The sequence below is a fragment of the Ascaphus truei genome, chromosome 3, assembly GCF_040206685.1.
Source record: "Ascaphus truei isolate aAscTru1 chromosome 3, aAscTru1.hap1, whole genome shotgun sequence".
NCBI lineage: Eukaryota > Metazoa > Chordata > Amphibia > Anura > Ascaphidae > Ascaphus > Ascaphus truei.
In genome coordinates this window covers 105204956-105227476 of record NC_134485.1, presented here as the reverse complement: position 1 = coordinate 105227476, position 22521 = coordinate 105204956, and the positions used below count along the sequence as shown (strand labels likewise).

Genomic DNA, 22521 nt, shown 5'->3' with positions numbered 1-22521 from the left:
TCCAGTGCCTGTTCCCCCTGCTTCCAGTGCCTGTTTCCCCTGCTTCCACTGCCTGTTCCCCCTGCTTCCACTGCCTGTTCCCCCTGCTTCCACTGCCTGTTCCCCCTGCTTCCAGTGCCTGTTCCCCCTGCTTCCAGTGCCTGTTCCCCCTGCTTCCAGTGCCTGTTTCCCCTGCTTCCAGTGCCTGTTCCCCCTGCTTCCAGTGCCTGTTCCCCCTGCTTCCAGTGCCTGTTCCCCCTGCTTCCAGTGCCTGTTCCCCCTGCTTCCAGTGCCTGTTCCCCCTGCTTCCACTGCCTGTTCCCCCTGCTTCCAGTGCCTGTTCCCCTTGCTTCCAGTGCCTGTTCCCCCTGCTTCCACTGCCTGTTCCCCCTGCTTCCACTGCCTGTTCCCCCTGCTTCCAGTGCCTGTTCCCCCTGCTTCCACTGCCTGTTCCCCCTGCTTCCAGTGCCTGTTCCCCCTGCTTCCAGTGCCTGTTCCCCCTGCTTCCAGTGCCTGTTCCCCCTGCTTCCACTGCCTGTTCCCCCTGCTTCCACTGCCTGTTCCCCCTGCTTCCAGTGCCTGTTCCCCCTGCTTCCACTGCCTGTTCCCCCTGCTTCCACTGCCTGTTCCCCTTGCTTCCAGTGCCTGTTCCCCCTGCTTCCACTGCCTGTTCCCCCTGCTTCCACTGCCTGTTCCCCCTGCTTCCAGTGCCTGTTCCCCTTGCTTCCAGTGCCTGTTCCCCCTGCTTCCAGTGCCTGTTCCCCCTGCTTCCAGTGCCTGTTCCCCCTGCTTCCAGTGCCTGTTCCCCCTGCTTCCAGTGCCTGTTCCCCTTGCTTCCAGTGCCTGTTCCCCCTGCTTCCAGTGCCTGTTCCCCCTGCTTCCAGTGCCTGTTCCCCCTGCTTCCAGTGCCTGTTCCCCCTGCTTCCACTGCCTGTTCCCCCTGCTTCCACTGCCTGTTCCCCTTGCTTCCAGTGCCTGTTCCCCCTGCTTCCACTGCCTGTTCCCCCTGCTTCCAGTGCCTGTTCCCCCTGCTTCCACTGCCTGTTCCCCCTGCTTCCAGTGCCTGTTCCCCCTGCTTCCAGTGCCTGTTCCCCCTGCTTCCAGTGCCTGTTCCCCCTGCTTCCACTGCCTGTTCCCCCTGCTTCCAGTGCCTGTTCCCCCTGCTTCCACTGCCTGTTCCCACTGCTTCCACTGCCTGTTCCCCTTGCTTCCAGTGCCTGTTCCCCCTGCTTCCACTGCCTGTTCCCCCTGCTTCCAGTGCCTGTTCCCCCTGCTTCCAGTGCCTGTTCCCCCTGCTTCCACTGCCTGTTCCCCCTGCTTCCACTGCCTGTTCCCCCTGCTTCCACTGCCTGTTCCCCCTGCTTCCAGTGCCTGTTCCCCCTGCTTCCAGTGCCTGTTCCCCTTGCTTCCACTGCCTGTTTCCCCTGCTTCCACTGCCTGTTCCCCCTGCTTCCACTGCCTGTTCCCCCTGCTTCCACTGCCTGTTCCCCCTGCTTCCACTGCCTGTTCCCCCTGCTTCCACTGCCTGTTCCCCCTGCTTCCACTGCCTGTTCCCCCTGCTTCCACTGCCTGTTCCCCCTGCTTCCACTGCCTGTTCCCCTTGCTTCCAGTGCCTGTTCCCCCTGCTTCCAGTGCCTGTTTCCCCTGCTTCCAGTGCCTGTTCCCCCTGCTTCCACTGCCTGTTCCCCCTGCTTCCACTGCCTGTTCCCCCTGCTTCCAGTGCCTGTTCCCCCTGCTTCCAGTGCCTGTTTCCCCTGCTTCCAGTGCCTGTTCCCCCTGCTTCCAGTGCCTGTTCCCCCTGCTTCCACTGCCTGTTCCCCCTGCTTCCAGTGCCTGTTTCCCCTGCTTCCAGTGCCTGTTCCCCCTGCTTCCAGTGCCTGTTCCCCCTGCTTCCAGTGCCTGTTTCCCCTGCTTCCAGTGCCTGTTCCCCCTGCTTCCAGTGCCTGTTCCCTCTGCTTCCAGTGCCTGTTCCCCTTGCTTCCAGTGCCTGTTCCCCCTGCTTCCAGTGCCTGTTCCCCCTGCTTCCACTGCCTGTTTCCCCTGCTTCCACTGCCTGTTTCCCCTGCTTCCACTGCCTGTTCCCCCTGCTTCCACTGCCTGTTCCCCCTGCTTCCACTGCCTGTTCCCCTTGCTTCCACTGCCTGTTCCCCCTGCTTCCACTGCCTGTTCCCCCTGCTTCCAGTGCCTGTTTCCCCTGCTTCCACTGCCTGTTCCCCCTGCTTCCAGTGCCTGTTCCCCTTGCTTCCACTGCCTGTTCCCCCTGCTTCCAGTGCCTGTTCCCCCTGCTTCCAGTGCCTGTTCCCCCTGCTTCCACTGCCTGTTCCCCCTGCTTCCAGTGCCTGTTCCCCCTGCTTCCAGTGCCTGTTCCCCCTGCTTCCAGTGCCTGTTTCCCCTGCTTCCAGTGCCTGTTCCCCCTGCTTCCAGTGCCTGTTCCCCCTGCTTCCACTGCCTGTTCCCTCTGCTTCCAGTGCCTGTTCCCCTTGCTTCCAGTGCCTGTTCCCCTTGCTTCCAGTGCCTGTTCCCCCTGCTTCCAGTGACTGTTCCCCTTGCTTCCAGTGCCTGTTCCCCCTGCTTCCAGTGACTGTTCCCCCTGCTTCCACTGCCTGTTCCCCCTGCTTCCACTGCCTGTTCCCCTTGCTTCCAGTGCCTGTTTCCCTTGCTTCCAGTGCCTCTTCCCCCTGCTTCCAGTGCCTGTTCCCCCTGCTTCCAGTGACTGTTCCCCCTGCTTCCAGTGACTGTTCCCCCTGCTTCCACTGCCTGTTCCCCCTGCTTCCACTGCCTGTTCCCCCTGCTTCCACTGCCTGTTCCCCCTGCTTCCACTGCCTGTTCCCCTTGCTTCCAGTGCCTGTTCCCCCTGCTTCCAGTGCCTGTTCCCCCTGCTTCCAGTGCCTGTTCCCCCTGCTTCCAGTGCCTGTTCCCCCTGCTTCCAGTGCCTGTTCCCCCTGCTTCCAGTGCCTGTTCCCCCTGCTTCCAGTGCCTGTTCCCCCTGCTTCCAGTGCCTGTTCCCCCTGCTTCCAGTGCCTGTTCCCCCTGCTTCCAGTGCCTGTTCCCCCTGCTTCCAGTGCCTGTTCCCCCTGCTTCCAGTGCCTGTTCCCCCTGCTTCCAGTGCCTGTTCCCCCTGCTTCCAGTGCCTGTTCCCCCTGCTTCCAGTGCCTGTTCCCCCTGCTTCCAGTGCCTGTTCCCCCTGCTTCCAGTGCCTGTTCCCCCTGCTTCCAGTGCCTGTTCCCCCTGCTTCCAGTGCCTGTTCCCCCTGCTTCCAGTGCCTGTTCCCCCTGCTTCCAGTGCCTGTTCCCCCTGCTTCCAGTGCCTGTTTCCCCTGCTTCCAGTGCCTGTTCCCCCTGCTTCCAGTGCCTGTTCCCCCTGCTTCCAGTGCCTGTTCCCCCTGCTTCCAGTGCCTGTTCCCCCTGCTTCCACTGCCTGTTCCCCCTGCTTCCACTGCCTGTTCCCCCTGCTTCCACTGCCTGTTCCCCCTGCTTCCAGTGCCTGTTCCCCTTGCTTTCAGTGCCTGTTCCCCTTGCTTCCAGTGCCTGTTCCCCCTGCTTCCAGTGCCTGTTCCCCCTGCTTCCAGTGCCTGTTCCCCCTGCTTCCAGTGCCTGTTCCCCCTGCTTCCACTGCCTGTTCCCCCTGCTTCCAGTGCCTGTTCCCCCTGCTTCCAGTGCCTGTTCCCCCTGCTTCCAGTGCCTGTTTCCCCTGCTTCCAGTGCCTGTTCCCCCTGCTTCCAGTGCCTGTTCCCTCTGCTTCCAGTGCCTGTTCCTTGCTTCCAGTGCCTGTTCCCCTTGCTTCCAGTGCCTGTTCCCCCTGCTTCCAGTGCCTGTTCCCCCTGCTTCCAGTGCCTGTTCCCCCTGCTTCCACTGCCTGTTCCCACTGCTTCCACTGCCTGTTCCCCTTGCTTCCAGTGCCTGTTCCCCCTGCTTCCACTGCCTGTTCCCCCTGCTTCCAGTGCCTGTTCCCCCTGCTTCCAGTGCCTGTTCCCCCTGCTTCCAGTGCCTGTTCCCCCTGCTTCCACTGCCTGTTCCCCCTGCTTCCACTGCCTGTTCCCCCTGCTTCCACTGCCTGTTCCCCCTGCTTCCACTGCCTGTTCCCCTTGCTTCCAGTGCCTGTTCCCCCTGCTTCCAGTGCCTGTTTCCCCTGCTTCCACTGCCTGTTCCCCCTGCTTCCACTGCCTGTTCCCCCTGCTTCCACTGCCTGTTCCCCCTGCTTCCACTGCCTGTTTCCCCTGCTTCCACTGCCTGTTCCCCCTGCTTCCAGTGCCTGTTCCCCCTGCTTCCAGTGCCTGTTTCCCCTGCTTCCAGTGCCTGTTTCCCCTGCTTCCAGTGCCTGTTCCCCCTGCTTCCAGTGCCTGTTCCCCCTGCTTCCAGTGCCTGTTCCCCCTGCTTCCAGTGCCTGTTTCCCCTGCTTCCAGTGCCTGTTCCCCCTGCTTCCAGTGCCTGTTCCCCCTGCTTCCACTGCCTGTTCCCCCTGCTTCCAGTGCCTGTTTCCCCTGCTTCCAGTGCCTGTTCCCCCTGCTTCCAGTGCCTGTTCCCCCTGCTTCCAGTGCATGTTTCCCCTGCTTCCAGTGCCTGTTCCCCCTGCTTCCAGTGCCTGTTCCCTCTGCTTCCAGTGCCTGTTCCCCTTGCTTCCACTGCCTGTTCCCCCTGCTTCCAGTGCCTGTTCCCCCTGCTTCCAGTGCCTGTTTCCCCTGCTTCCACTGCCTGTTCCCCCTGCTTCCACTGCCTGTTCCCCCTGCTTCCAGTGCCTGTTCCCCTTGCTTCCACTGCCTGTTCCCCCTGCTTCCACTGCCTGTTCCCCCTGCTTCCAGTGCCTGTTTCCCCTGCTTCCAGTGCCTGTTCCCCTTGCTTCCACTGCCTGTTCCCCTTGCTTCCACTGCCTGTTCCCCCTGCTTCCAGTGCCTGTTCCCCCTGCTTCCACTGCCTGTTCCCCCTGCTTCCAGTGCCTGTTCCCCCTGCTTCCAGTGCCTGTTTCCCCTGCTTCCAGTGCCTGTTCCCCCTGCTTCCAGTGCCTGTTCCCCCTGCTTCCACTGCCTGTTCCCTCTGCTTCCAGTGCCTGTTCCCCTTGCTTCCAGTGCCTGTTCCCCTTGCTTCCAGTGCCTGTTCCCCCTGCTTCCAGTGACTGTTCCCCCTGCTTCCAGTGCCTGTTCCCCCTGCTTCCAGTGCCTGTTCCCCCTGCTTCCAGTGCCTGTTTCCCTTGCTTCCAGTGCCTATTCCCCCTGCTTCCAGTGCCTGTCCCCCTGCTTCCAGTGACTGTTCCCCCTGCTTCCACTGCCTGTTCCCCCTGCTTCCACTGCCTGTTCCCCCTGCTTCCACTGCCTGTTCCCCTTGCTTCCACTGCCTGTTCCCCCTGCTTCCAGTGCCTGTTCCCCCTGCTTCCAGTGCCTGTTCCCTCTGCTTCCAGTGCCTGTTCCCCCTGCTTCCAGTGCCTGTTCCCCCTGCTTCCAGTGCCTGTTCCCCTTGCTTCCAGTGCCTGTTCCCCCTGCTTCCAGTGCCTGTTCCCCCTGCTTCCAGTGCCTGTTCCCCCTGCTTCCAGTGCCTGTTCCCCCTGCTTCCAGTGCCTGTTCCCCCTGCTTCCAGTGCCTGTTCCCCCTGCTTCCAGTGCCTGTTCCCCCTGCTTCCAGTGCCTGTTCCCCCTGCTTCCAGTGCCTGTTCCCCCTGCTTCCAGTGCCTGTTCCCCCTGCTTCCAGTGCCTGTTTCCCCTGCTTCCAGTGCCTGTTTCCCCTGCTTCCAGTGCCTGTTTCCCCTGCTTCCAGTGCCTGTTTCCCCTGCTTCCAGTGCCTGTTTCCCCTGCTTCCAGTGCCTGTTTCCCCTGCTTCCAGTGCCTGTTCCCCCTGCTTCCAGTGCCTGTTCCCCCTGCTTCCACTGCCTGTTCCCCCTGCTTCCACTGCCTGTTCCCCCTGCTTCCAGTGCCTGTTCCCCTTGCTTCCAGTGCCTGTTCCCCTTGCTTCCAGTGCCTGTTCCCCCTGCTTCCAGTGCCTGTTCCCCCTGCTTCCAGTGCCTGTTCCCCCTGCTTCCAGTGCCTGTTCCCCCTGCTTCCACTGCCTGTTCCCCCTGCTTCCACTGCCTGTTCCCCCTGCTTCCACTGCCTGTTCCCCCTGCTTCCAGTGCCTGTTCCCCCTGCTTCCAGTGCCTGTTTCCCCTGCTTCCAGTGCCTGTTCCCCCTGCTTCCAGTGCCTGTTTCCCCTGCTTCCAGTGCCTGTTTCCCCTGCTTCCAGTGCCTGTTCCCCCTGCTTCCAGTGCCTGTTCCCCCTGCTTCCACTGCCTGTTCCCCCTGCTTCCAGTGCCTGTTCCCCTTGCTTCCAGTGCCTGTTCCCCTTGCTTCCAGTGCCTGTTCCCCCTGCTTCCAGTGCCTGTTCCCCCTGCTTCCACTGCCTGTTCCCCCTGCTTCCACTGCCTGTTCCCCCTGCTTCCAGTGCCTGTTCCCCCTGCTTCCACTGCCTGTTCCCCCTGCTTCCAGTGCCTGTTCCCCCTGCTTCCACTGCCTGTTCCCCCTGCTTCCAGTGTCTGTTCCCCCTGCTTCCAGTGCCTGTTCCCCTTGCTTCCAGTGCCTGTTCCCCCTGCTTCCAGTGACTGTTCCCCCTGCTTCCAGTGCCTGTTCCCCCTGCTTCCACTGCCTGTTCCCCCTGCTTCCACTGCCTGTTCCCCCTGCTTCCACTGCCTGTTCCCCCTGCTTCCAGTGCCTGTTTCCCCTGCTTCCAGTGCCTGTTTCCCCTGCTTCCAGTGCCTGTTCCCCCTGCTTCCACTGCCTGTTCCCCCTGCTTCCATTGCCTGTTCCCCCTGCTTCCACTGCCTGTTCCCTCTGCTTCCAGTGCCTGTTCCCCTTGCTTCCAGTGCCTGTTCCCCCTGCTTCCAGTGCCTGTTCCCCCTGCTTCCAGTGCCTGTTCCCCCTGCTTCCAGTGCCTGTTCCCCCTGCTTCCAGTGCTTGTTCCCCCTGCTTCCAGTGCCTGTTCCCCCTGCTTCCAGTGCCTGTTCCCCCTGCTTCCAGTGCCTGTTCCCTCTGCTTCCAGTGCCTGTTCCCCCTGCTTCCAGTGCCTGTTCCCCCTGCTTCCAGTGCCTGTTCCCCCTGCTTCCAGTGCCTGTTCCCCCTGCTTCCAGTGCCTGTTCCCCCTGCTTCCAGTGCCTGTTCCCCCTGCTTCCAGTGCCTGTTCCCCCTGCTTCCAGTGCCTGTTCCCCCTGCTTCCAGTGCCTGTTCCCCCTGCTTCCAGTGCCTGTTCCCCCTGCTTCCAGTGCCTGTTCCCCCTGCTTCCAGTGCCTGTTCCCCCTGCTTCCAGTGCCTGTTCCCCCTGCTTCCAGTGCCTGTTCCCCCTGCTTCCAGTGCCTGTTTCCCCTGCTTCCAGTGCCTGTTCCCCCTGCTTCCAGTGCCTGTTCCCCCTGCTTCCAGTGCCTGTTCCCCCTGCTTCCAGTGCCTGTTCCCCCTGCTTCCAGTGCCTGTTCCCCCTGCTTCCAGTGCCTGTTCCCCCTGCTTCCAGTGCCTGTTCCCTCTGCTTCCAGTGCCTGTTCCCCCTGCTTCCAGTGCCTGTTCCCCCTGCTTCCAGTGCCTGTTCCCCCTGCTTCCAGTGCCTGTTCCCCCTGCTTCCAGTGCCTGTTCCCCCTGCTTCCACTGCCTGTTCCCCCTGCTTCCACTGCCTGTTCCCCCTGCTTCCACTGCCTGTTCCCCCTGCTTCCACTGCCTGTTCCCCCTGCTTCCACTGCCTGTTCCCCCTGCTTCCAGTGCCTGTTCCCCCTGCTTCCAGTGCCTGTTCCCACTGCTTCCAGTGCCTGTTCCCACTGCTTCCAGTGCCTGTTCCCCCTGCTTCCAGTGCCTGTTCCCCCTGCTTCCACTGCCTGTTCCCCCTGCTTCCACTGCCTGTTCCCCCTGCTTCCAGTGCCTGTTTCCCCTGCTTCCAGTGCCTGTTCCCCCTGCTTCCACTGCCTGTTCCCCCTGCTTCCACTGCCTGTTCCCTCTGCTTCCAGTGCCTGTTCCCCTTGCTTCCAGTGCCTGTTCCCCCTGCTTCCAGTGCCTGTTCCCCCTGCTTCCAGTGCCTGTTCCCCCTGCTTCCAGTGCCTGTTCCCCCTGCTTCCACTGCCTGTTCCCCCTGCTTCCAGTGCCTGTTCCCCCTGCTTCCAGTGCCTGTTCCCCCTGCTTCCAGTGCCTGTTCCCCCTGCTTCCAGTGCCTGTTTCCCCTGCTTCCAGTGCCTGTTTCCCCTGCTTCCAGTGCCTGTTCCCCCTGCTTCCAGTGCCTGTTCCCCCTGCTTCCACTGCCTGTTTCCCCTGCTTCCAGTGCCTGTTCCCCCTGCTTCCAGTGCCTGTTCCCCCTGCTTCCACTGCCTGTTCCCTCTGCTTCCAGTGCCTGTTCCCCCTGCTTCCAGTGCCTGTTTCCCCTGCTTCCAGTGCCTGTTTCCCCTGCTTCCAGTGCCTGTTCCCCCTGCTTCCAGTGCCTGTTCCCCCTGCTTCCAGTGCCTGTTCCCCCTGCTTCCACTGCCTGTTCCCTCTGCTTCCAGTGCCTGTTCCCCCTGCTTCCAGTGCCTGTTCCCCCTGCTTCCAGTGCCTGTTCCCCCTGCTTCCAGTGCCTGTTCCCCCTGCTTCCAGTGCCTGTTCCCCCTGCTTCCAGTGCCTGTTCCCCCTGCTTCCAGTGCCTGTTCCCCCTGCTTCCAGTGCCTGTTCCCCCTGCTTCCAGTGCCTGTTCCCCCTGCTTCCAGTGCCTGTTCCCCCTGCTTCCAGTGCCTGTTCACTACCAGGTATGTATATGTATTGGAAAATATAGAATGACTCAACGCTCTACCCAATATGTACAAATATTTATTACTAAGGTATAATATAGATATATATGCGTGTGTGTGTGTATATTTGTGTGTATGTATGTATGTGTTAAACCTTGCATGCTTTATTCAAATGTACCACGAAGAAGAGATCAGTGTATCTCCAAAGCTCGCACAAATAAAAGCATTTTGTTAGCCACAGAACGGTATCGTCTATTCATTTTTTATAAATATATATAATGTATGTGCGTGCGTGTTGAGTTGTGGCAATGTAATCTGTGTGCAACAATTGTCATCAGCATTAGTTAAAAATAATAGAAAGTTAGGTACAGTAATATACAATTCCATATATCATTAATGCAGCAATAGTGCCCGCAACAGCAATGTCTCCCGGCATGTCCCCCTGCAAATACTGTCAATTTGGCTGCGCGACATCAAATGGCACTGCGTTGCCATACCAACGGGAAAGTCACGTGACGTAACGGCATCACGTGACACCCGGTGCCATGACAATGTGACGCTACATGATGTCATGCGGAGCCACGTTGTCATGGCAACTTGACGCCGAATGACGTTACATAGCATCCCGTTGTCATGGCAAAACAGTGTCATTTTAAAAAAAAATCCTCCGAGTTGGCCGTCAGTCGAAGGTGGCAACCCTGTGTACAACGCCTAAAAGAATGGCCTTCTTGTAAGTGCGCATTCTATAGGTTTGGATGGGATATTTTATAAAGGTTTTATTACATATATATTTGCGCTATGGTGTTTTCCTTTCGTCTTCTGAGAACCTGCATCCACCACACAACTCATCTACATTGCCACAGATTGTGATTTGCTGTTTTAAACTCACTAGCATGCGAGTATAACTGTTGGAGGGTTTTTTGCGTCCTCGTCCACACGAGTCTTTGTTGTACTGCTCTGTGGCGTTTTCCTATTTTTATGACTGATGTCCCCCGCTCCCTCATCTCCTTGGAACTACTGCATATGAAGAAACTGGGGGAAAGGTTTTTTTTTCTTTGAAGGTTGAGTGGACCGACTCATTTTATACACTTTTTCTGTGTGCTGGTTTCACTTTTCTGGCGCCACATTATATTCCTTTCATCCTAAACGTGTTGGGATGTTCTACACCTGTATCCATTTTGATCACACTTCTATCCCTGTTTGATTCATGCACTTGTTATTTGTATGCACTGCTCACTTTTATACGTGATCACCACTTGTATTCACCCTACCTTCTTTAAGGTTTTACTGTTAATACTCGTCTGAGAGTGCCATCCTAGATATTTGTATCCGTCTGTTCATTAAACCTGAAAAAACTCATTTTCAAGCATAGCTTTTGCTACATTGTCACAGTGCTGAACAGCTCGCACCAGGAACTAGAGCAGGCCTGCCCAACTCGTAAAGTGAGAAGGGCCGAACTGCTCCAAGGAAAAAAAATTTGGGCTGCACGGGTTAAATCATCATCATCATCATCATCATCTCTCCTCCAGCACCTCTCATCATTATCATCATATCTCCCCCAGAACCCCTCACTATCCACCTTTACGATACTCCCCATCTATCTCTCATACCCCCATCTCTCCCCCTCAACCACACAATACCCCCCTCCACATCAAACACACAATACCCCCATCACATCCCCCCAGCCAATTCCATGTCAGCAGCCCACCCCCCAAGTCAGCATCCCCCCCACAAGTCAGCATCCCCTCCATGTCTCTCTTCCCTCAATATAACACTCTCTCCCCCTCCCCTAAATCACACCCTCTCCCCCTCCTCTCAATATGACACTCTCCCCCTCCCCTCAATATGACACTCTCCCCCTCCCCTCAATATGACACTCTCCCCCTCCCCTCAATATGACACACTCTCCCCCTCCCCTCAATATGACACTCTCCCCCTCCCCTCAATATGACACTCTCTCCCCCTCCCCTCAATATGACTCTCTCTCCCTCCCCTCAATATGACACTCTCTCTCCCCTCAATATGACACACTCTCCCCCTCCCCCCAATATGACACTCTCCCAATCCCCTCAATATGACACACTCTCCCCCTCCATTCAATGACACACTCTCCCCCTCCCCTCAATGACACACTCTCCCCCTCCCCTCAATATGACACTCTCCCCTCCCCTCAATATGACACACTCTCCCCCTCCCCCCAATATGACACACTCTCCCCCTCCCCTCAATATGACACACTCTCCCCCTCCCTTCAATATGACACTCTCCCCCTCCCCTCAATGTGACACTCTCTCCCCCTCCTCTCAATATGACACTCTTTCCCCCTCCCCTCAATATGACACTCTCTCCCAATCCCCTCAATATGACACTCTCCCCCTCCACTCAATGACACACTCTCACCCTCCCCTCAATATGACACTCTCCCCCTCTCCTCAATATGACTCTCCCCCTCTCCTCAATATGACACTCTCCCCTCCCCTCAATATGACACACTCTCCCCTCCCATCAATATGACACACTCTCCCCCTCCTCTCAATATGACACTCTCTCTCTCCCTCTCTTCAAAATGACACTCTCTCCCCCTCCCCTCAATATGACATTCTCTCCCCCTCCCCTCAATATAACACTATCTCCCCCCCTGCACCTCACACCACTCCCCCCCCTGCACCTCACATGTGAGCAGTCCCCCCACTCACATGTCAGCAGCCCACCCCCCCCTCACATGTCAGCAGCCCACCCCCCCTCACATGTCAGCAGCCCACCCCTCCTCACATGTCAGCAGCCCACCCCCCCTCACATGTCAGCAGCCCACCCCCCCCACATGTCAGCAGCCCACCCCCCCTCACGTCAGCAGCCCACCCCCCCCTCACATGTCAGCAGCCAGCCCACCCCCCCTCACATGTCAGCAGCCAGCCCACCCCCCTCACATGTCAGCAGCCCACCCCCCCTCACATGTCAGCAGCCCACCCCCCCCACATGTCAGCAGCCCACCCCCCCCCTCACGTCAGCAGCCCACCCCCCCACCAGCCCGTTTTTCACACCCACCCCCCACCAGCCCGTTTTACCCCTCCCCCCCATTTTACACAGACAGACACACAGAAACACACACACACACACACACCTTTTAGATCAGCACATCCTCTCTCCCGGTACTAAGCCCCGCCCCCCGCATCCTGCTATTGAAAAAAAAAAAACTCATGCTGCTGCTGCCCCCGCGCACCGCAAAACCGGGGGCGGGGAGGGGTGGAGGAGGGGTGGAAGAGGGGGGGGGTAGTGGTGGGAGGGGGGGGGTAGTGGTGGGAGGGGGGGGGTAGTGGTGGGAGGGGGGGGGTAATGGTGGGAGGGGGGGTGATGAATCGCCGCCAATTTAAAAAAAAATTTTTTAACTTTCTTTTTTTTATTTAATTTATTTAATTAATTCACTGGCGCCCGGACGGAGTTATCGCGGGCAGCACAGAGATCCAGGCGGGCCGCATGCGGCCCGCGGGCCGTATGTTGTGCAGGCCTGAACTAGAGCAATAAGGCTCACTTTCTCATCAATAGCCTCCACTAAATAACACTACAGTAGGACGTTCCACACCTGCATAGAGTAACAAAACTCTGGTCTCATGGGATAGCAAACATGCTCATCGCTGGCTTACTAGAGCTGCCTGTACAATCCCCCCCCCCTCCCAACCCCCACCAGGAAATATAATGTCCCACAGTACACAGGAACTCCAAGCACAGGAAACAGGAAAGCACAAGTCCTAGCTGTAGCCCGAGTGACTTTCTCTTGTTACCTAAAGTATTTTACAAAGTGGCCGTGGAAGGTCGTTTTTAGGAAGTAGAATTCCCGTGGTCGTGGTCTCGCAGGAGGGCTTTGTTGTTGCTACTCACCAGGGTTTGCTGCTGCTGCGTCCCAAACTTCAGGCTGATGTTCTGAAGCCAGTAGAAGCCCATGGACCCAATTTTTAAATCAGCTCCCAGCTTTCTCTGACACCAGTTCGTGGCCAGGCGATAAAGCAGCCATCTGAGAATGGGAATACAAGAATCAAGCACACAATGTAAAAGATTTCCGCTTACAGAAGCCCGTTTTATTGAACACTTGCATATTGTCATACCCATTTATGCGAAGCTCTATAGGATAAGCCTACAAAGTAAAATACAGGGATTATAACCAGAAGAGCCATAAAATAAACAATAAAGATCAATCCAACTAACATGGCCAATTAATCACATTTTCCAAAGAAAGATCACTGATCCTCTATCCATAGTGTAAAGATAAGATTTATATCACACAGTAGCATTAGCCCTATAAAAGGTAGCCCCCGTAGATGCAGTGTAAACAAAGGGCCTTTCATTACACTTAATTGATATTGTGAGGTGCACTGCAAACAACTAAATGGCTTAGTGGTGTCCATCATGATTTGTTGCAGGTTGTGACACCTTCTCTGGGACCGATGTTGAGATTTCCCCCATAGATGAAACTATAGCATACAGTACTTTGTTTTCAAAACTAGCTGCTTCTTCAAGTGTAGAGAGCATGCTGTCATCTTCAGCCCCTTACTGATCCATTGCTGGATGTAGACCTCCCCAATTATATTCCAGGTATTACAGTTGCAAGCCTCTCTTCTCCACATTACTCCAAACACATTATCATTTTACATTTCTTCACCCTTCTGATGTCACAAACGTTTGTATTGTTTCAAATCAATTCATTTTTATAGATATGAAAACATTGACCTCTGAATAGTGTGCTGGTTCCTATTTTTGTATATATGTACTTATAGCAGTGTTTTTCAACCAGGGTTCCTAGGAGCCCATGGGTTCCCCGGGCGTCCCTAAAGGATTCCCTGCAATTTTCTGGTCATTTGAAAATTGTACTAAATACAGAAGAATTGACAATGCATCTGATCACAGAGTTGCTATTAAACATGGTTGGGGGTTCCTCAGAATTTGGTTAAGGAATTTATGGGTTCCTTAACCATAAAAAGGTTTGAAAACACTGGTTTATAAACACACACACTATGTAGGGGGTCTTCTAATAGAGTGGTAAACTGGATACTCCCCCCCCCCCCGCGGATCATTCCGTCTGCTGGGGATGTTCACACATCGCCCAGCAGACGGAAGCGCGCGCAGGCTGCGTCGCGACGCTACAAGTCTGCTCCGGCCCTTAGGCTAACAATTTAGATAGATGTGGATTATGTTGAATCCCACACTGGTGTCTAACATAACACATCACAGTACAGGCACGAGCATAACTACTGTTTATTCAACATTTCGGTCCCTGCTATACATGCAGTGCAAGTCCGCACTCTATGTAATTGATACATATTAAACCCAGCCATCCCTTATAAGAAATGAATTAGTACGTATTAGAACGCATGGCCAATTCAGTTAAGTATGTCAGAGTTAGAAAACGGGCTCTAAGGTTATAGACTGTTTTAAATGAACTAGTAACCTCACATGCATATCGTGGAGAGTCTACCACCGACCAAAGCGCTTCTGTAAACGCCACAATGACAGTACACAAACACTGGACCCACTGAGCACAGCCCAGCATTGTTGTGGGACACGGTAGGTGGTACTCTATTCCAGAGCATGAAACTTGTTCACACAGCACTCTCTGTGTTTTCTTAAGATGTCAACGGGGTTCATTTGACGTATTTCCAGTTCCAAGAGAGCATGGAGTAGAAGAGGCATCCATCTCAAACCTGTGACAATCTAATCAGCATGACTAAAAAAAGCTACACCCGGGAAACGATTTACAAGATGCCAAGACATAAAGCAAAAAAATAAAAATAAATGATGCTCAGTTCAGAAATAAAGTCTAAACCTGCTTCACCAATCGCCATCTACCAATACCTTAATCCCCACATTGGTGCTAATCTACCAATAACATCTATGCCCACCCACCAACCAGTCACATTCATGCCAATCTGCCAACACTGGTAATGCCAGTATCACTGCAACCCTGACAAAACTTATCATGCCACCCGAGAACCCTCCTACAAACACAATTATTCCCCATTTCACAATACCACAACCATCCAACATACCTCGCCGTCGCCCACATACCTACACCACCTGCCCCATCGTCACTCACATACCTGCCCCATCGTCACTCACATACCTACCCCATCGTCACCAACATACCTACACCACCTGCCCCACCGTCACCCACATACCTACCCCACCGTCACCCACATACCTACACCACCTGCCCCACAGTCATCCACATACCTACACCACATGCCCCACCGTCACCCACATACCTGCCCCACCATCACCCACATACCTACACCACCTGCCCCACCGTCACCCAGATACCTACATCACCCGCCACCCGTTTACTAACACCACCTATCCTGCTGTCACCCACATACCTACACCATCTGCCCCGCCATCACCACATACCTACATCACCTGCCATCCGCTTACTAACACCACCTGCCCGTTACCCACATACCTACACCAACACTCACCATGTTCAGCACCTATATATACACATTTTTGCAAGACAGTATGGTACAAGAGATATATATATATATATAAAGATATATATATATAAAGATATTCTTTAATAACTATATATATATATATATATAAGTTATGGTGAGTAAAAAAAGTGACAAAAACCCTCCATTGCAAAGCAAATATGCAAATATGTAATATTTGCATATTTGCTTTGCAATGGAGGGTTTTTGTCACTTTTTTTACTCACCATAACGTAACTCAGTATTATGGTATACCCCATCCCTTAGCTTCTTTGCATACCCAGTCAATCAACCCCACACTGATGAGACCCATTAAGGTCGAAACAGCTGCCTGTGGGTGGTTTTCTGGGTATGCACCTTAACCCTGGCTGTGCTCAAAGCTGTCACCATGCAGCAAGCTTAAGCCTATAGGGAACCATGTTAAAAATGGTTTTTGAAGCAAAAAGTGGCACTGCGTGCTCATTTGCATGTCATTTCCCAGAATCCCTTGCTGCAGTGGAAGTGCTGTGTGCTGGGTGATAATGGTGAAGGGCGGGGTTGCAGACCTGCCTTAGACATGCAGATGAGCATACAGTTATATTTACATATTTGTGTGTGTGTGTGTATATATATATGTGTAGAAGTATCAGTACCGTGTTAGCCGAGCTTCAATAATCAAAAAATAAATAGATGATACCGTTCTGTGGCTAACGAAATGCTTTTATTTGTGCAAGCTTTCGAGATACACTGATCTCTTCTTCCGGCGATGTTACAATGATTGCAGCAAGCAAAAGCTATACTATAAACAGTGTCTATTGGAATGTTATCTGTGCTGGTCCTTCCCCCGGTGTGGATGTGTTTTATGGCTGGAGGTGTCAAAAGGTATGCAACCCTGCCTTTCACCATTATCCATTATCACCTAGTGCTCCCACTGCCGCAAGGGATTCTGGGAAATGACATGCAAATGAGCGCACAATGTGTCACCACATATATATATATATATATGTTGGAACACACAAAGATATCGCTCAACACTTTACATGAACTTTGTCCTAAACACTGTTGATAAGTCAATTTTTGTAAGACTGAACAGTGGTGCTAAAGGTAAATAGAAATATGCAAACAACAAGGGAAAAGCAACCTTTAAATAGCACACGGACATAAATGAAGGTGTAACAAAAATGGTTTTTATTCAAGTGATTTAAAACAGGGGATGAAAATTAAAAGGAGAGGGGGGCTCAGCACTACCTAAGCATATGAGGCATGGAGGCAAGAGTCAAGTAAAGATAAAAAATCAAGACACATACAGGGTGTAGGTGGCTATATCTAAGCACTCCCACTCCAACGCGTTTCGACGAGAAACTGTCTTCTTCTGGGAGACTCTGGGAGAAGACAGTTTCTCGTCGAAACGCGTTGGAGTGGGAGTCTTGCTGAGGGGGGCCCCTACCTTTCCTATCTACAACATGGAGTATTGACTTTATTATTTGTGACAATCACCTGCTGAGTGGTAACGTATCTTTGCAACCTGTTACCTTTTATTCCTGTGTACCCTTATCATGTAATCACTGCACCAAATTATATGGCAAATACTCTTTACATGTGGTCACAAGGTCTCAGTATAGGTAGATTGTCACGCAGGTGTGCTTAGATATAGCCACCTACACCCTGTATGTGTCTTGATTTTTTTATCTTTACTTGACTCTTGCCTCCATGCCTCATATGCTTAGGTAGTGCTGAGCCCCCCTCTCCTTTTAATTTTCATCCCCTGTTTTAAATCACTTGAATAAAAACCATTTTTGTTACACCTTCATTTATGTCCGTGTGCTATTTAAAGGTTGCTTTTCCCTTGTTGTTTGTGTATATATATATATATATATATATATATATATATATATATATATATATATATATATATATGTAGTATATATATATAGCAACTGTAAATATTACTGTATGTTCATTTGCATGTCTTAGACAGGTCTGCAACCCTGTCTTTCACCATTATCGCCCAGCACACAGCGCTTCCACTGCAGCAAGGGACTCTGGGAAATGACATGCAAATGAGCACACAGTGCCACCTTTTGTCTCAGGCTCGTATTACACGAGCAAAGCAAATATATATAGCTTTGCAATGCACTGCAGCCCCTCTGGCCCTACAGTTGTTATTCTGTCACCACCAGGAGACACAGCACAAGTGCCACGTCTGACAGTCGCACACCTCAGTGCCACTTGTGACAGCTGCGCACCCTGACCTCAGTCCCACATCTGACAGCTGCACACCGCAGTGCCACGTCTGACAGATGCGCACCCGACACCTCAGTGCCACGTCTGACAGATGCGCACCCCGACACCTCAGTGCCACATCTGACAGATGCGCACCCCGACACCTCAGTGCCACGTCTGACAGCTGCGCACCCTACCACCTCAATGCCACGTTTGACAGCTGCGGACCCTGCCACCTCAGTTTCACGTCTGACAGCTGCACACCTCAGTGCCACGTCTGACAGATGCGCACCCTGACACCTCAGTGCCACGTCTGACAGCTGCACACCTCAGTGCCACGTCTGACAGCTGCACACCTCAGTGCCACGCCTGACAGCTGCACACCTCAGTGCCACGTCTGACAGCTGCACACCTCAGTGCCACGTCTGACAGCTGCACACCTCAGTGCCACGTCTGACAGCTGCACACCTCAGTGCCACGTCTGACAGCTGCACACCTCAGTGCCACGTCTGACAGCTGCACACCCTGACACCTCAGTGCCACGTCTGACAGCTGCACACCTCAGTGCCACGTCTGACAGCTGCACACCTCAGTGCCACGTCTGACAGCTGCACACCCTGACACCTCTCAGGCGCGGGGAACGCGTCTCTCCCGGTGCTCCCCCTCCTCCCCGGGTATTTCCTGTCCAGCTCTCCCTTGGTGTATAGCTCACCGTCCCAGGAGCAGCGCGCCGAGGGCCGCGAGCAGCAGCAGCGCCAGGGGCAGCGCGGAGATCAGCGGCATATCGTCCAGCCGGGACCCGGAGACCACCCCCGACACCGGGGCAGCAACAGCAGCAGCAGCCTAACCTCCGGGCCACCATAGAGAACGCTCCTCCGAGGGGAGCGAGCGGCACTTCTCAGCGGAGGCCGACTAGCCGCTACCCCGGGAACAGGAAGTGACTGCACAGGGAGGGCCCGCAGCACGTGCGCTGCAGCAGTGCTGAAGAGCAGGGCAGGGCGACAAGTTGTATTCACTAAAGTAAAACGGAGGCAAAAAAAAACCCCACACCAAATGTATCACAGAAATAAATCCAGTGGTTGTTTTCCCCTTTGATAAATCTGGTGCAATTATTTAGGTGCAACTGGGAGACTTCAGTAACTAGATACCCCCCCCCCCCCCTAACAAACCTGCACCAGATTTGCAATTGAAATCAAGAACGCCTCTCGAAGTTGCCCAGCTGTAAAACTTGTGCATAAAGGTGCACTATATTTTAAACACATCTAAAAAAAAAAAAAATCTCCATTGGCCGTTAAGCTGCAAAACTGGTGTACAAAACAGCCCGAAATGTATCCTATAACAGTTTCCTTAGTTAAATGTGCTGTTTTGTGTGCCATGTTTCCTGCCCAGGCAGACTGATAAATGTGCACCAGCTGGTGAGGGTAAAGAGAGTTCAGTTTTGCACATATTGGCCCCTATCGACTACGCGGTACTATTCCATAATAAGACATTCACCTGAATTGGTCGTGTGGTGGGTCTTCTGAAATAGCACCACTTAATATGTGGCAGCATGATGCGGATTAGGGTGTGTCTCCCTTTCTATGTCATTTCTTGACTAGAACATATTTGATGCACTGCAAGGTTCCCTCACATTCAAACCTTGACAAATAAATTCACCATGTGCCAAACAGCTACATTTGTGCCTTGATGCAGTGCACATTTTCAGTATTGTTGGCATCAAATGTAATGGAGCTGCTAATCTCGTTTCTTACATTTGTCACTTAGGTGCACAGGGAAACTGACAGGTATAAAGCCTTAAGTGTCGGGCCTGTGACGCATTGCTCAGCAATTGTATTGTATGTCTTTATTTATATAGCGCCATAAATGTACATAGCGCTTCACAGTAGTACTACATGTTGTAATCATATAAATAACAAATAATATATATAACAGGTCATGGGAATAAGTACTTCAGACATAAAAGTAACATTAAGGAAGAGGAGTCCCTGCTCCGAGGAGCTTACAGCAATGTGTTTCAGTCCCGTTTTAGCAAAGAAGAGGGTTATCTACATACAGAAATAGGGGAAAACTATTGATTAGAAGTGGAACACTAACTAAGTTTGTATCTTGGTTTCGTTTCTGTACGATACTGCCCCATTCGGCACTATAACTGTTTAAAGAATAAGCCCAATAAAGCCTTTCGTGAGACAGTTGCTCTAGATCAATAACATGCTTTAACTGAATAGTTCTGTCAGCTGCTAAACTTCACTGAACGCCATGAGACCATTAGGCTGAGTCCCATGTGCGCGGCGCACAGAATGTACGACCCTCTATGGGGTCTGCCCCAATGGCTGCCTGCGGGAAGTGTGATGCGAGACCGCCTTTGCCAAAAGACATGTCTTTTGGCACAGTGGCCGAGCATTGGCCACGTCATGGCGCCGGTTCAGCCAATGAGGGCAAACCATGGGCACGCCCCCCCCATTCTTTTCTTTCCCCCTGCAGCTCAAGCACAGACCGCAGATTGCACCCATGAACACGCCGCCAGGCGCGCATGCAGGAGCTGACACTGGGGCCGTAGACTTAGCGCTCTCTATGAGTGCCTCATCCCAAAGCTTTCATGTGTGAAAAACAATAATGTCTGTGTAATAGCATGCCTGGCACAACACTCATTAATTGTGCTGCACAACTGTGTGGCCATTACTGGCTCCTAATTTAATATGCAGTTAACCTGCTTCTCACTTGTTAAGGAAGCTTTGAGGTCTATTATTTTGACCGTACGTGAACATGCTTCTCCAAGATAGGGGGAAACAACTTCACGGCGTACTAAATAGGGACCATAGTGAATGGCGGTTGATGTAATATCCTGCTTCTCACTGTACTGAATAATGTGGGGGTTATTTGGGTGACTTATTTTTCTCCTTGACGATGGTCACTGCATCTTAATAGAAATTAATGTCTAATATCTATCTAATTTCCCTCCTAAATTGTCTTGAGTGCTTTTATATTACATTGGCATTAAGTATCTCCCCTCCAGTGAGCTTCCCCTATGTCCAGCATCAGTGGCCTCCATGCTGCATCAAAGCCACAATGATCCAACTAAAACATTATTGGGTTCATCATACATAACAGGTAAACCTCACTCATTGGATACCTAGACCTTGCTGGCGATGGTGCTTTCTGGATTACATCTTACTTTTGAAGGCCCAAGCCAAACATGGCCTAAACAATAATTACTTTCCTCTCCTGCTTTGAGTAGCTGCAGTCAGGCCTCTCTCTGTAGCTAGAATGCAGGCTCAAACCGCATTTAAACTTAAAGCACTTATCTCTAAAGCAGCAATACTACATTTCTCCTCCCCCCCAACCCCCCTGAAATGATAAGCGTGTGACAAGGTATAATTCTATATTCTTTATATAAGCTGGCAATTGTTTGGTGCTCCTGTTGTAATAAATCCTAATTGTGTGCCTAACGAAATGGCTGTCTTCTAAGTTTGTGCGGCAGTCTGTGAAATGCTGCCGCTGATATGTAACATTATATTACTAAGGCCGCGCTTATAGTGCGGGCAAAGGTGACGCGTGACGTCACCCGTCGCCGCTAGCGAAAGTTGTAATTCACTTTGCGGTGACCAGGTCATTGTCACATGGCAACAGCCTCTGAAAAATCAAATTTGACTGGCGTCCAAATTTCCCGTCACTCCGCGCTTACTATAAGCGCACGCGACATTGCGTCGCCGGCACTATAAGCGCAGACTAAGTGTAACACATTATTTTGTTACAGCTTTCAGAGCATCAGCCAGTCTGCTGTTTGGCAAAACAATCTATTACTATGTTACCAAAAAGTGTGCCAGATCCTGCTTCAAAAGAGGAAGTGGCTATGACTTTCTATATGGTTGCTGTAGCAACCAAAGGATGATCAGTAATTAAAAATGGCATTAGGAGATAAAAAAAAAAAAAAAAAAGTGCAGACAGTTTTATTTAACATTCTACAGAGCTGATTTTAAAAAAAACAAAAAAAAAAAAAAAAACAAAACATAGGATTTTTCACATTTTGTTGCTTTAACCGAAGAAAAGACGTACAGTAGTACAGGATTTCAGGTTGACACTATTTAGACAGTCAAAAGCACTACTGCTTACATTTGCACATAATGTGGCACAGTGAATATATTGTTGCATTCATAGCCATTCCCTTGACATGCCAGGACCAATGGCTTTTTCTGGCACATATCCGGTGTCCAGCTTTTCAGTGCTTATTATTCACGTCAGCTGTACATTTCTCATTGTACTGGGATCAACTGTTGGGTTCTTTGGCCCAGATTCACTAAAAGGCTGAACTCCTTAACTCCAGTTTATTTGAAAGGGAGTTACTGTGTACTAAAGCTTAGCATCCTTTAGTGAATCTCGGCCACAGAACCCAACAGTTGATCCACAGCTGACAATATTCAGCAATGAAAAGCTGGACAAAAATTGTTCACTAAAAAGCAAATATGTTACAGATATGTTTAACAGCGTAAAGAAATGAGAGGGTTATTATGGGGGGAGGGAGGGTGGAGAGTTTGCATTAATTACATTTTTTTTCACACATCACTGCATAGGGGCTTGTAAGGCTGAGATTATACAGCCTGCTATTGCACTTGCGTGCCAACCTCAAATTGAGTAATGACTGTGCAGCCACTCCGTGTGCACGATGGACCGAACGCGATTTGAAAAGACCAAAAATATATATATATATATTTTCAAGCCAATGAGGGCGAACCAGCTTCGTGACGCTTTAGCCATAGCCCCCCACCCCCCCAATAGCCTCCTACACTACTGTATGTGCACAGATCGTGTGCTACTGCAACAAGACCTCGCACTCTCGCAAGCAAGCGGAGTATATGAGCTCGGCCAAAGTCTGTGCTTTGCAATACACTACCAGCATCTCTAGCAGCTAAGTGGTAAAGACGTAGCATTCTCCTTCCAGAGCAGATAGCTGTAAATGAAGGGTAAGAGGAACTTACCTGACACAGCTGCTTCCTTTGCTAAATCGAGATGCCCTTATTATGCATTGTGACGGACACTTGGAATAATCTCTTCTTCAGTGGCCATCGACCCTGCAACACATTAGGAACTCTGCCCCCTATAACTCCCAAGCATGCAAGGGTACAGGAGGCCATGATAAAAGAGAAAAACCTCTCGCAGCAAAATAAATGGAATCACAC

At 52.4% G+C, this 22521-nt stretch overlaps 1 protein-coding gene across 2 annotated transcripts in view; it reads right to left on the bottom strand.

Moving 5' to 3' along the window:
* BLTP2 (bridge-like lipid transfer protein family member 2) overlaps positions 1 to 18280 on the bottom strand; it is an 89243-nt gene extending 70963 nt beyond the window's left edge. For both annotated transcript variants that reach the window (XM_075589260.1, XM_075589261.1), the window contains exons 1-2: positions 18060 to 18280; positions 12546 to 12678 (exon numbers count right to left, since the gene is read on the bottom strand). In XM_075589260.1, coding sequence (XP_075445375.1) covers positions 12546 to 12678; positions 18060 to 18130 — 204 coding nt within the window. In that variant the 5' untranslated portion in view covers positions 18131 to 18280. The remainder of the gene's footprint in view (positions 1 to 12545; positions 12679 to 18059) is intronic.
* Positions 18281 to 22521: the final 4241 nt, after the last annotated feature.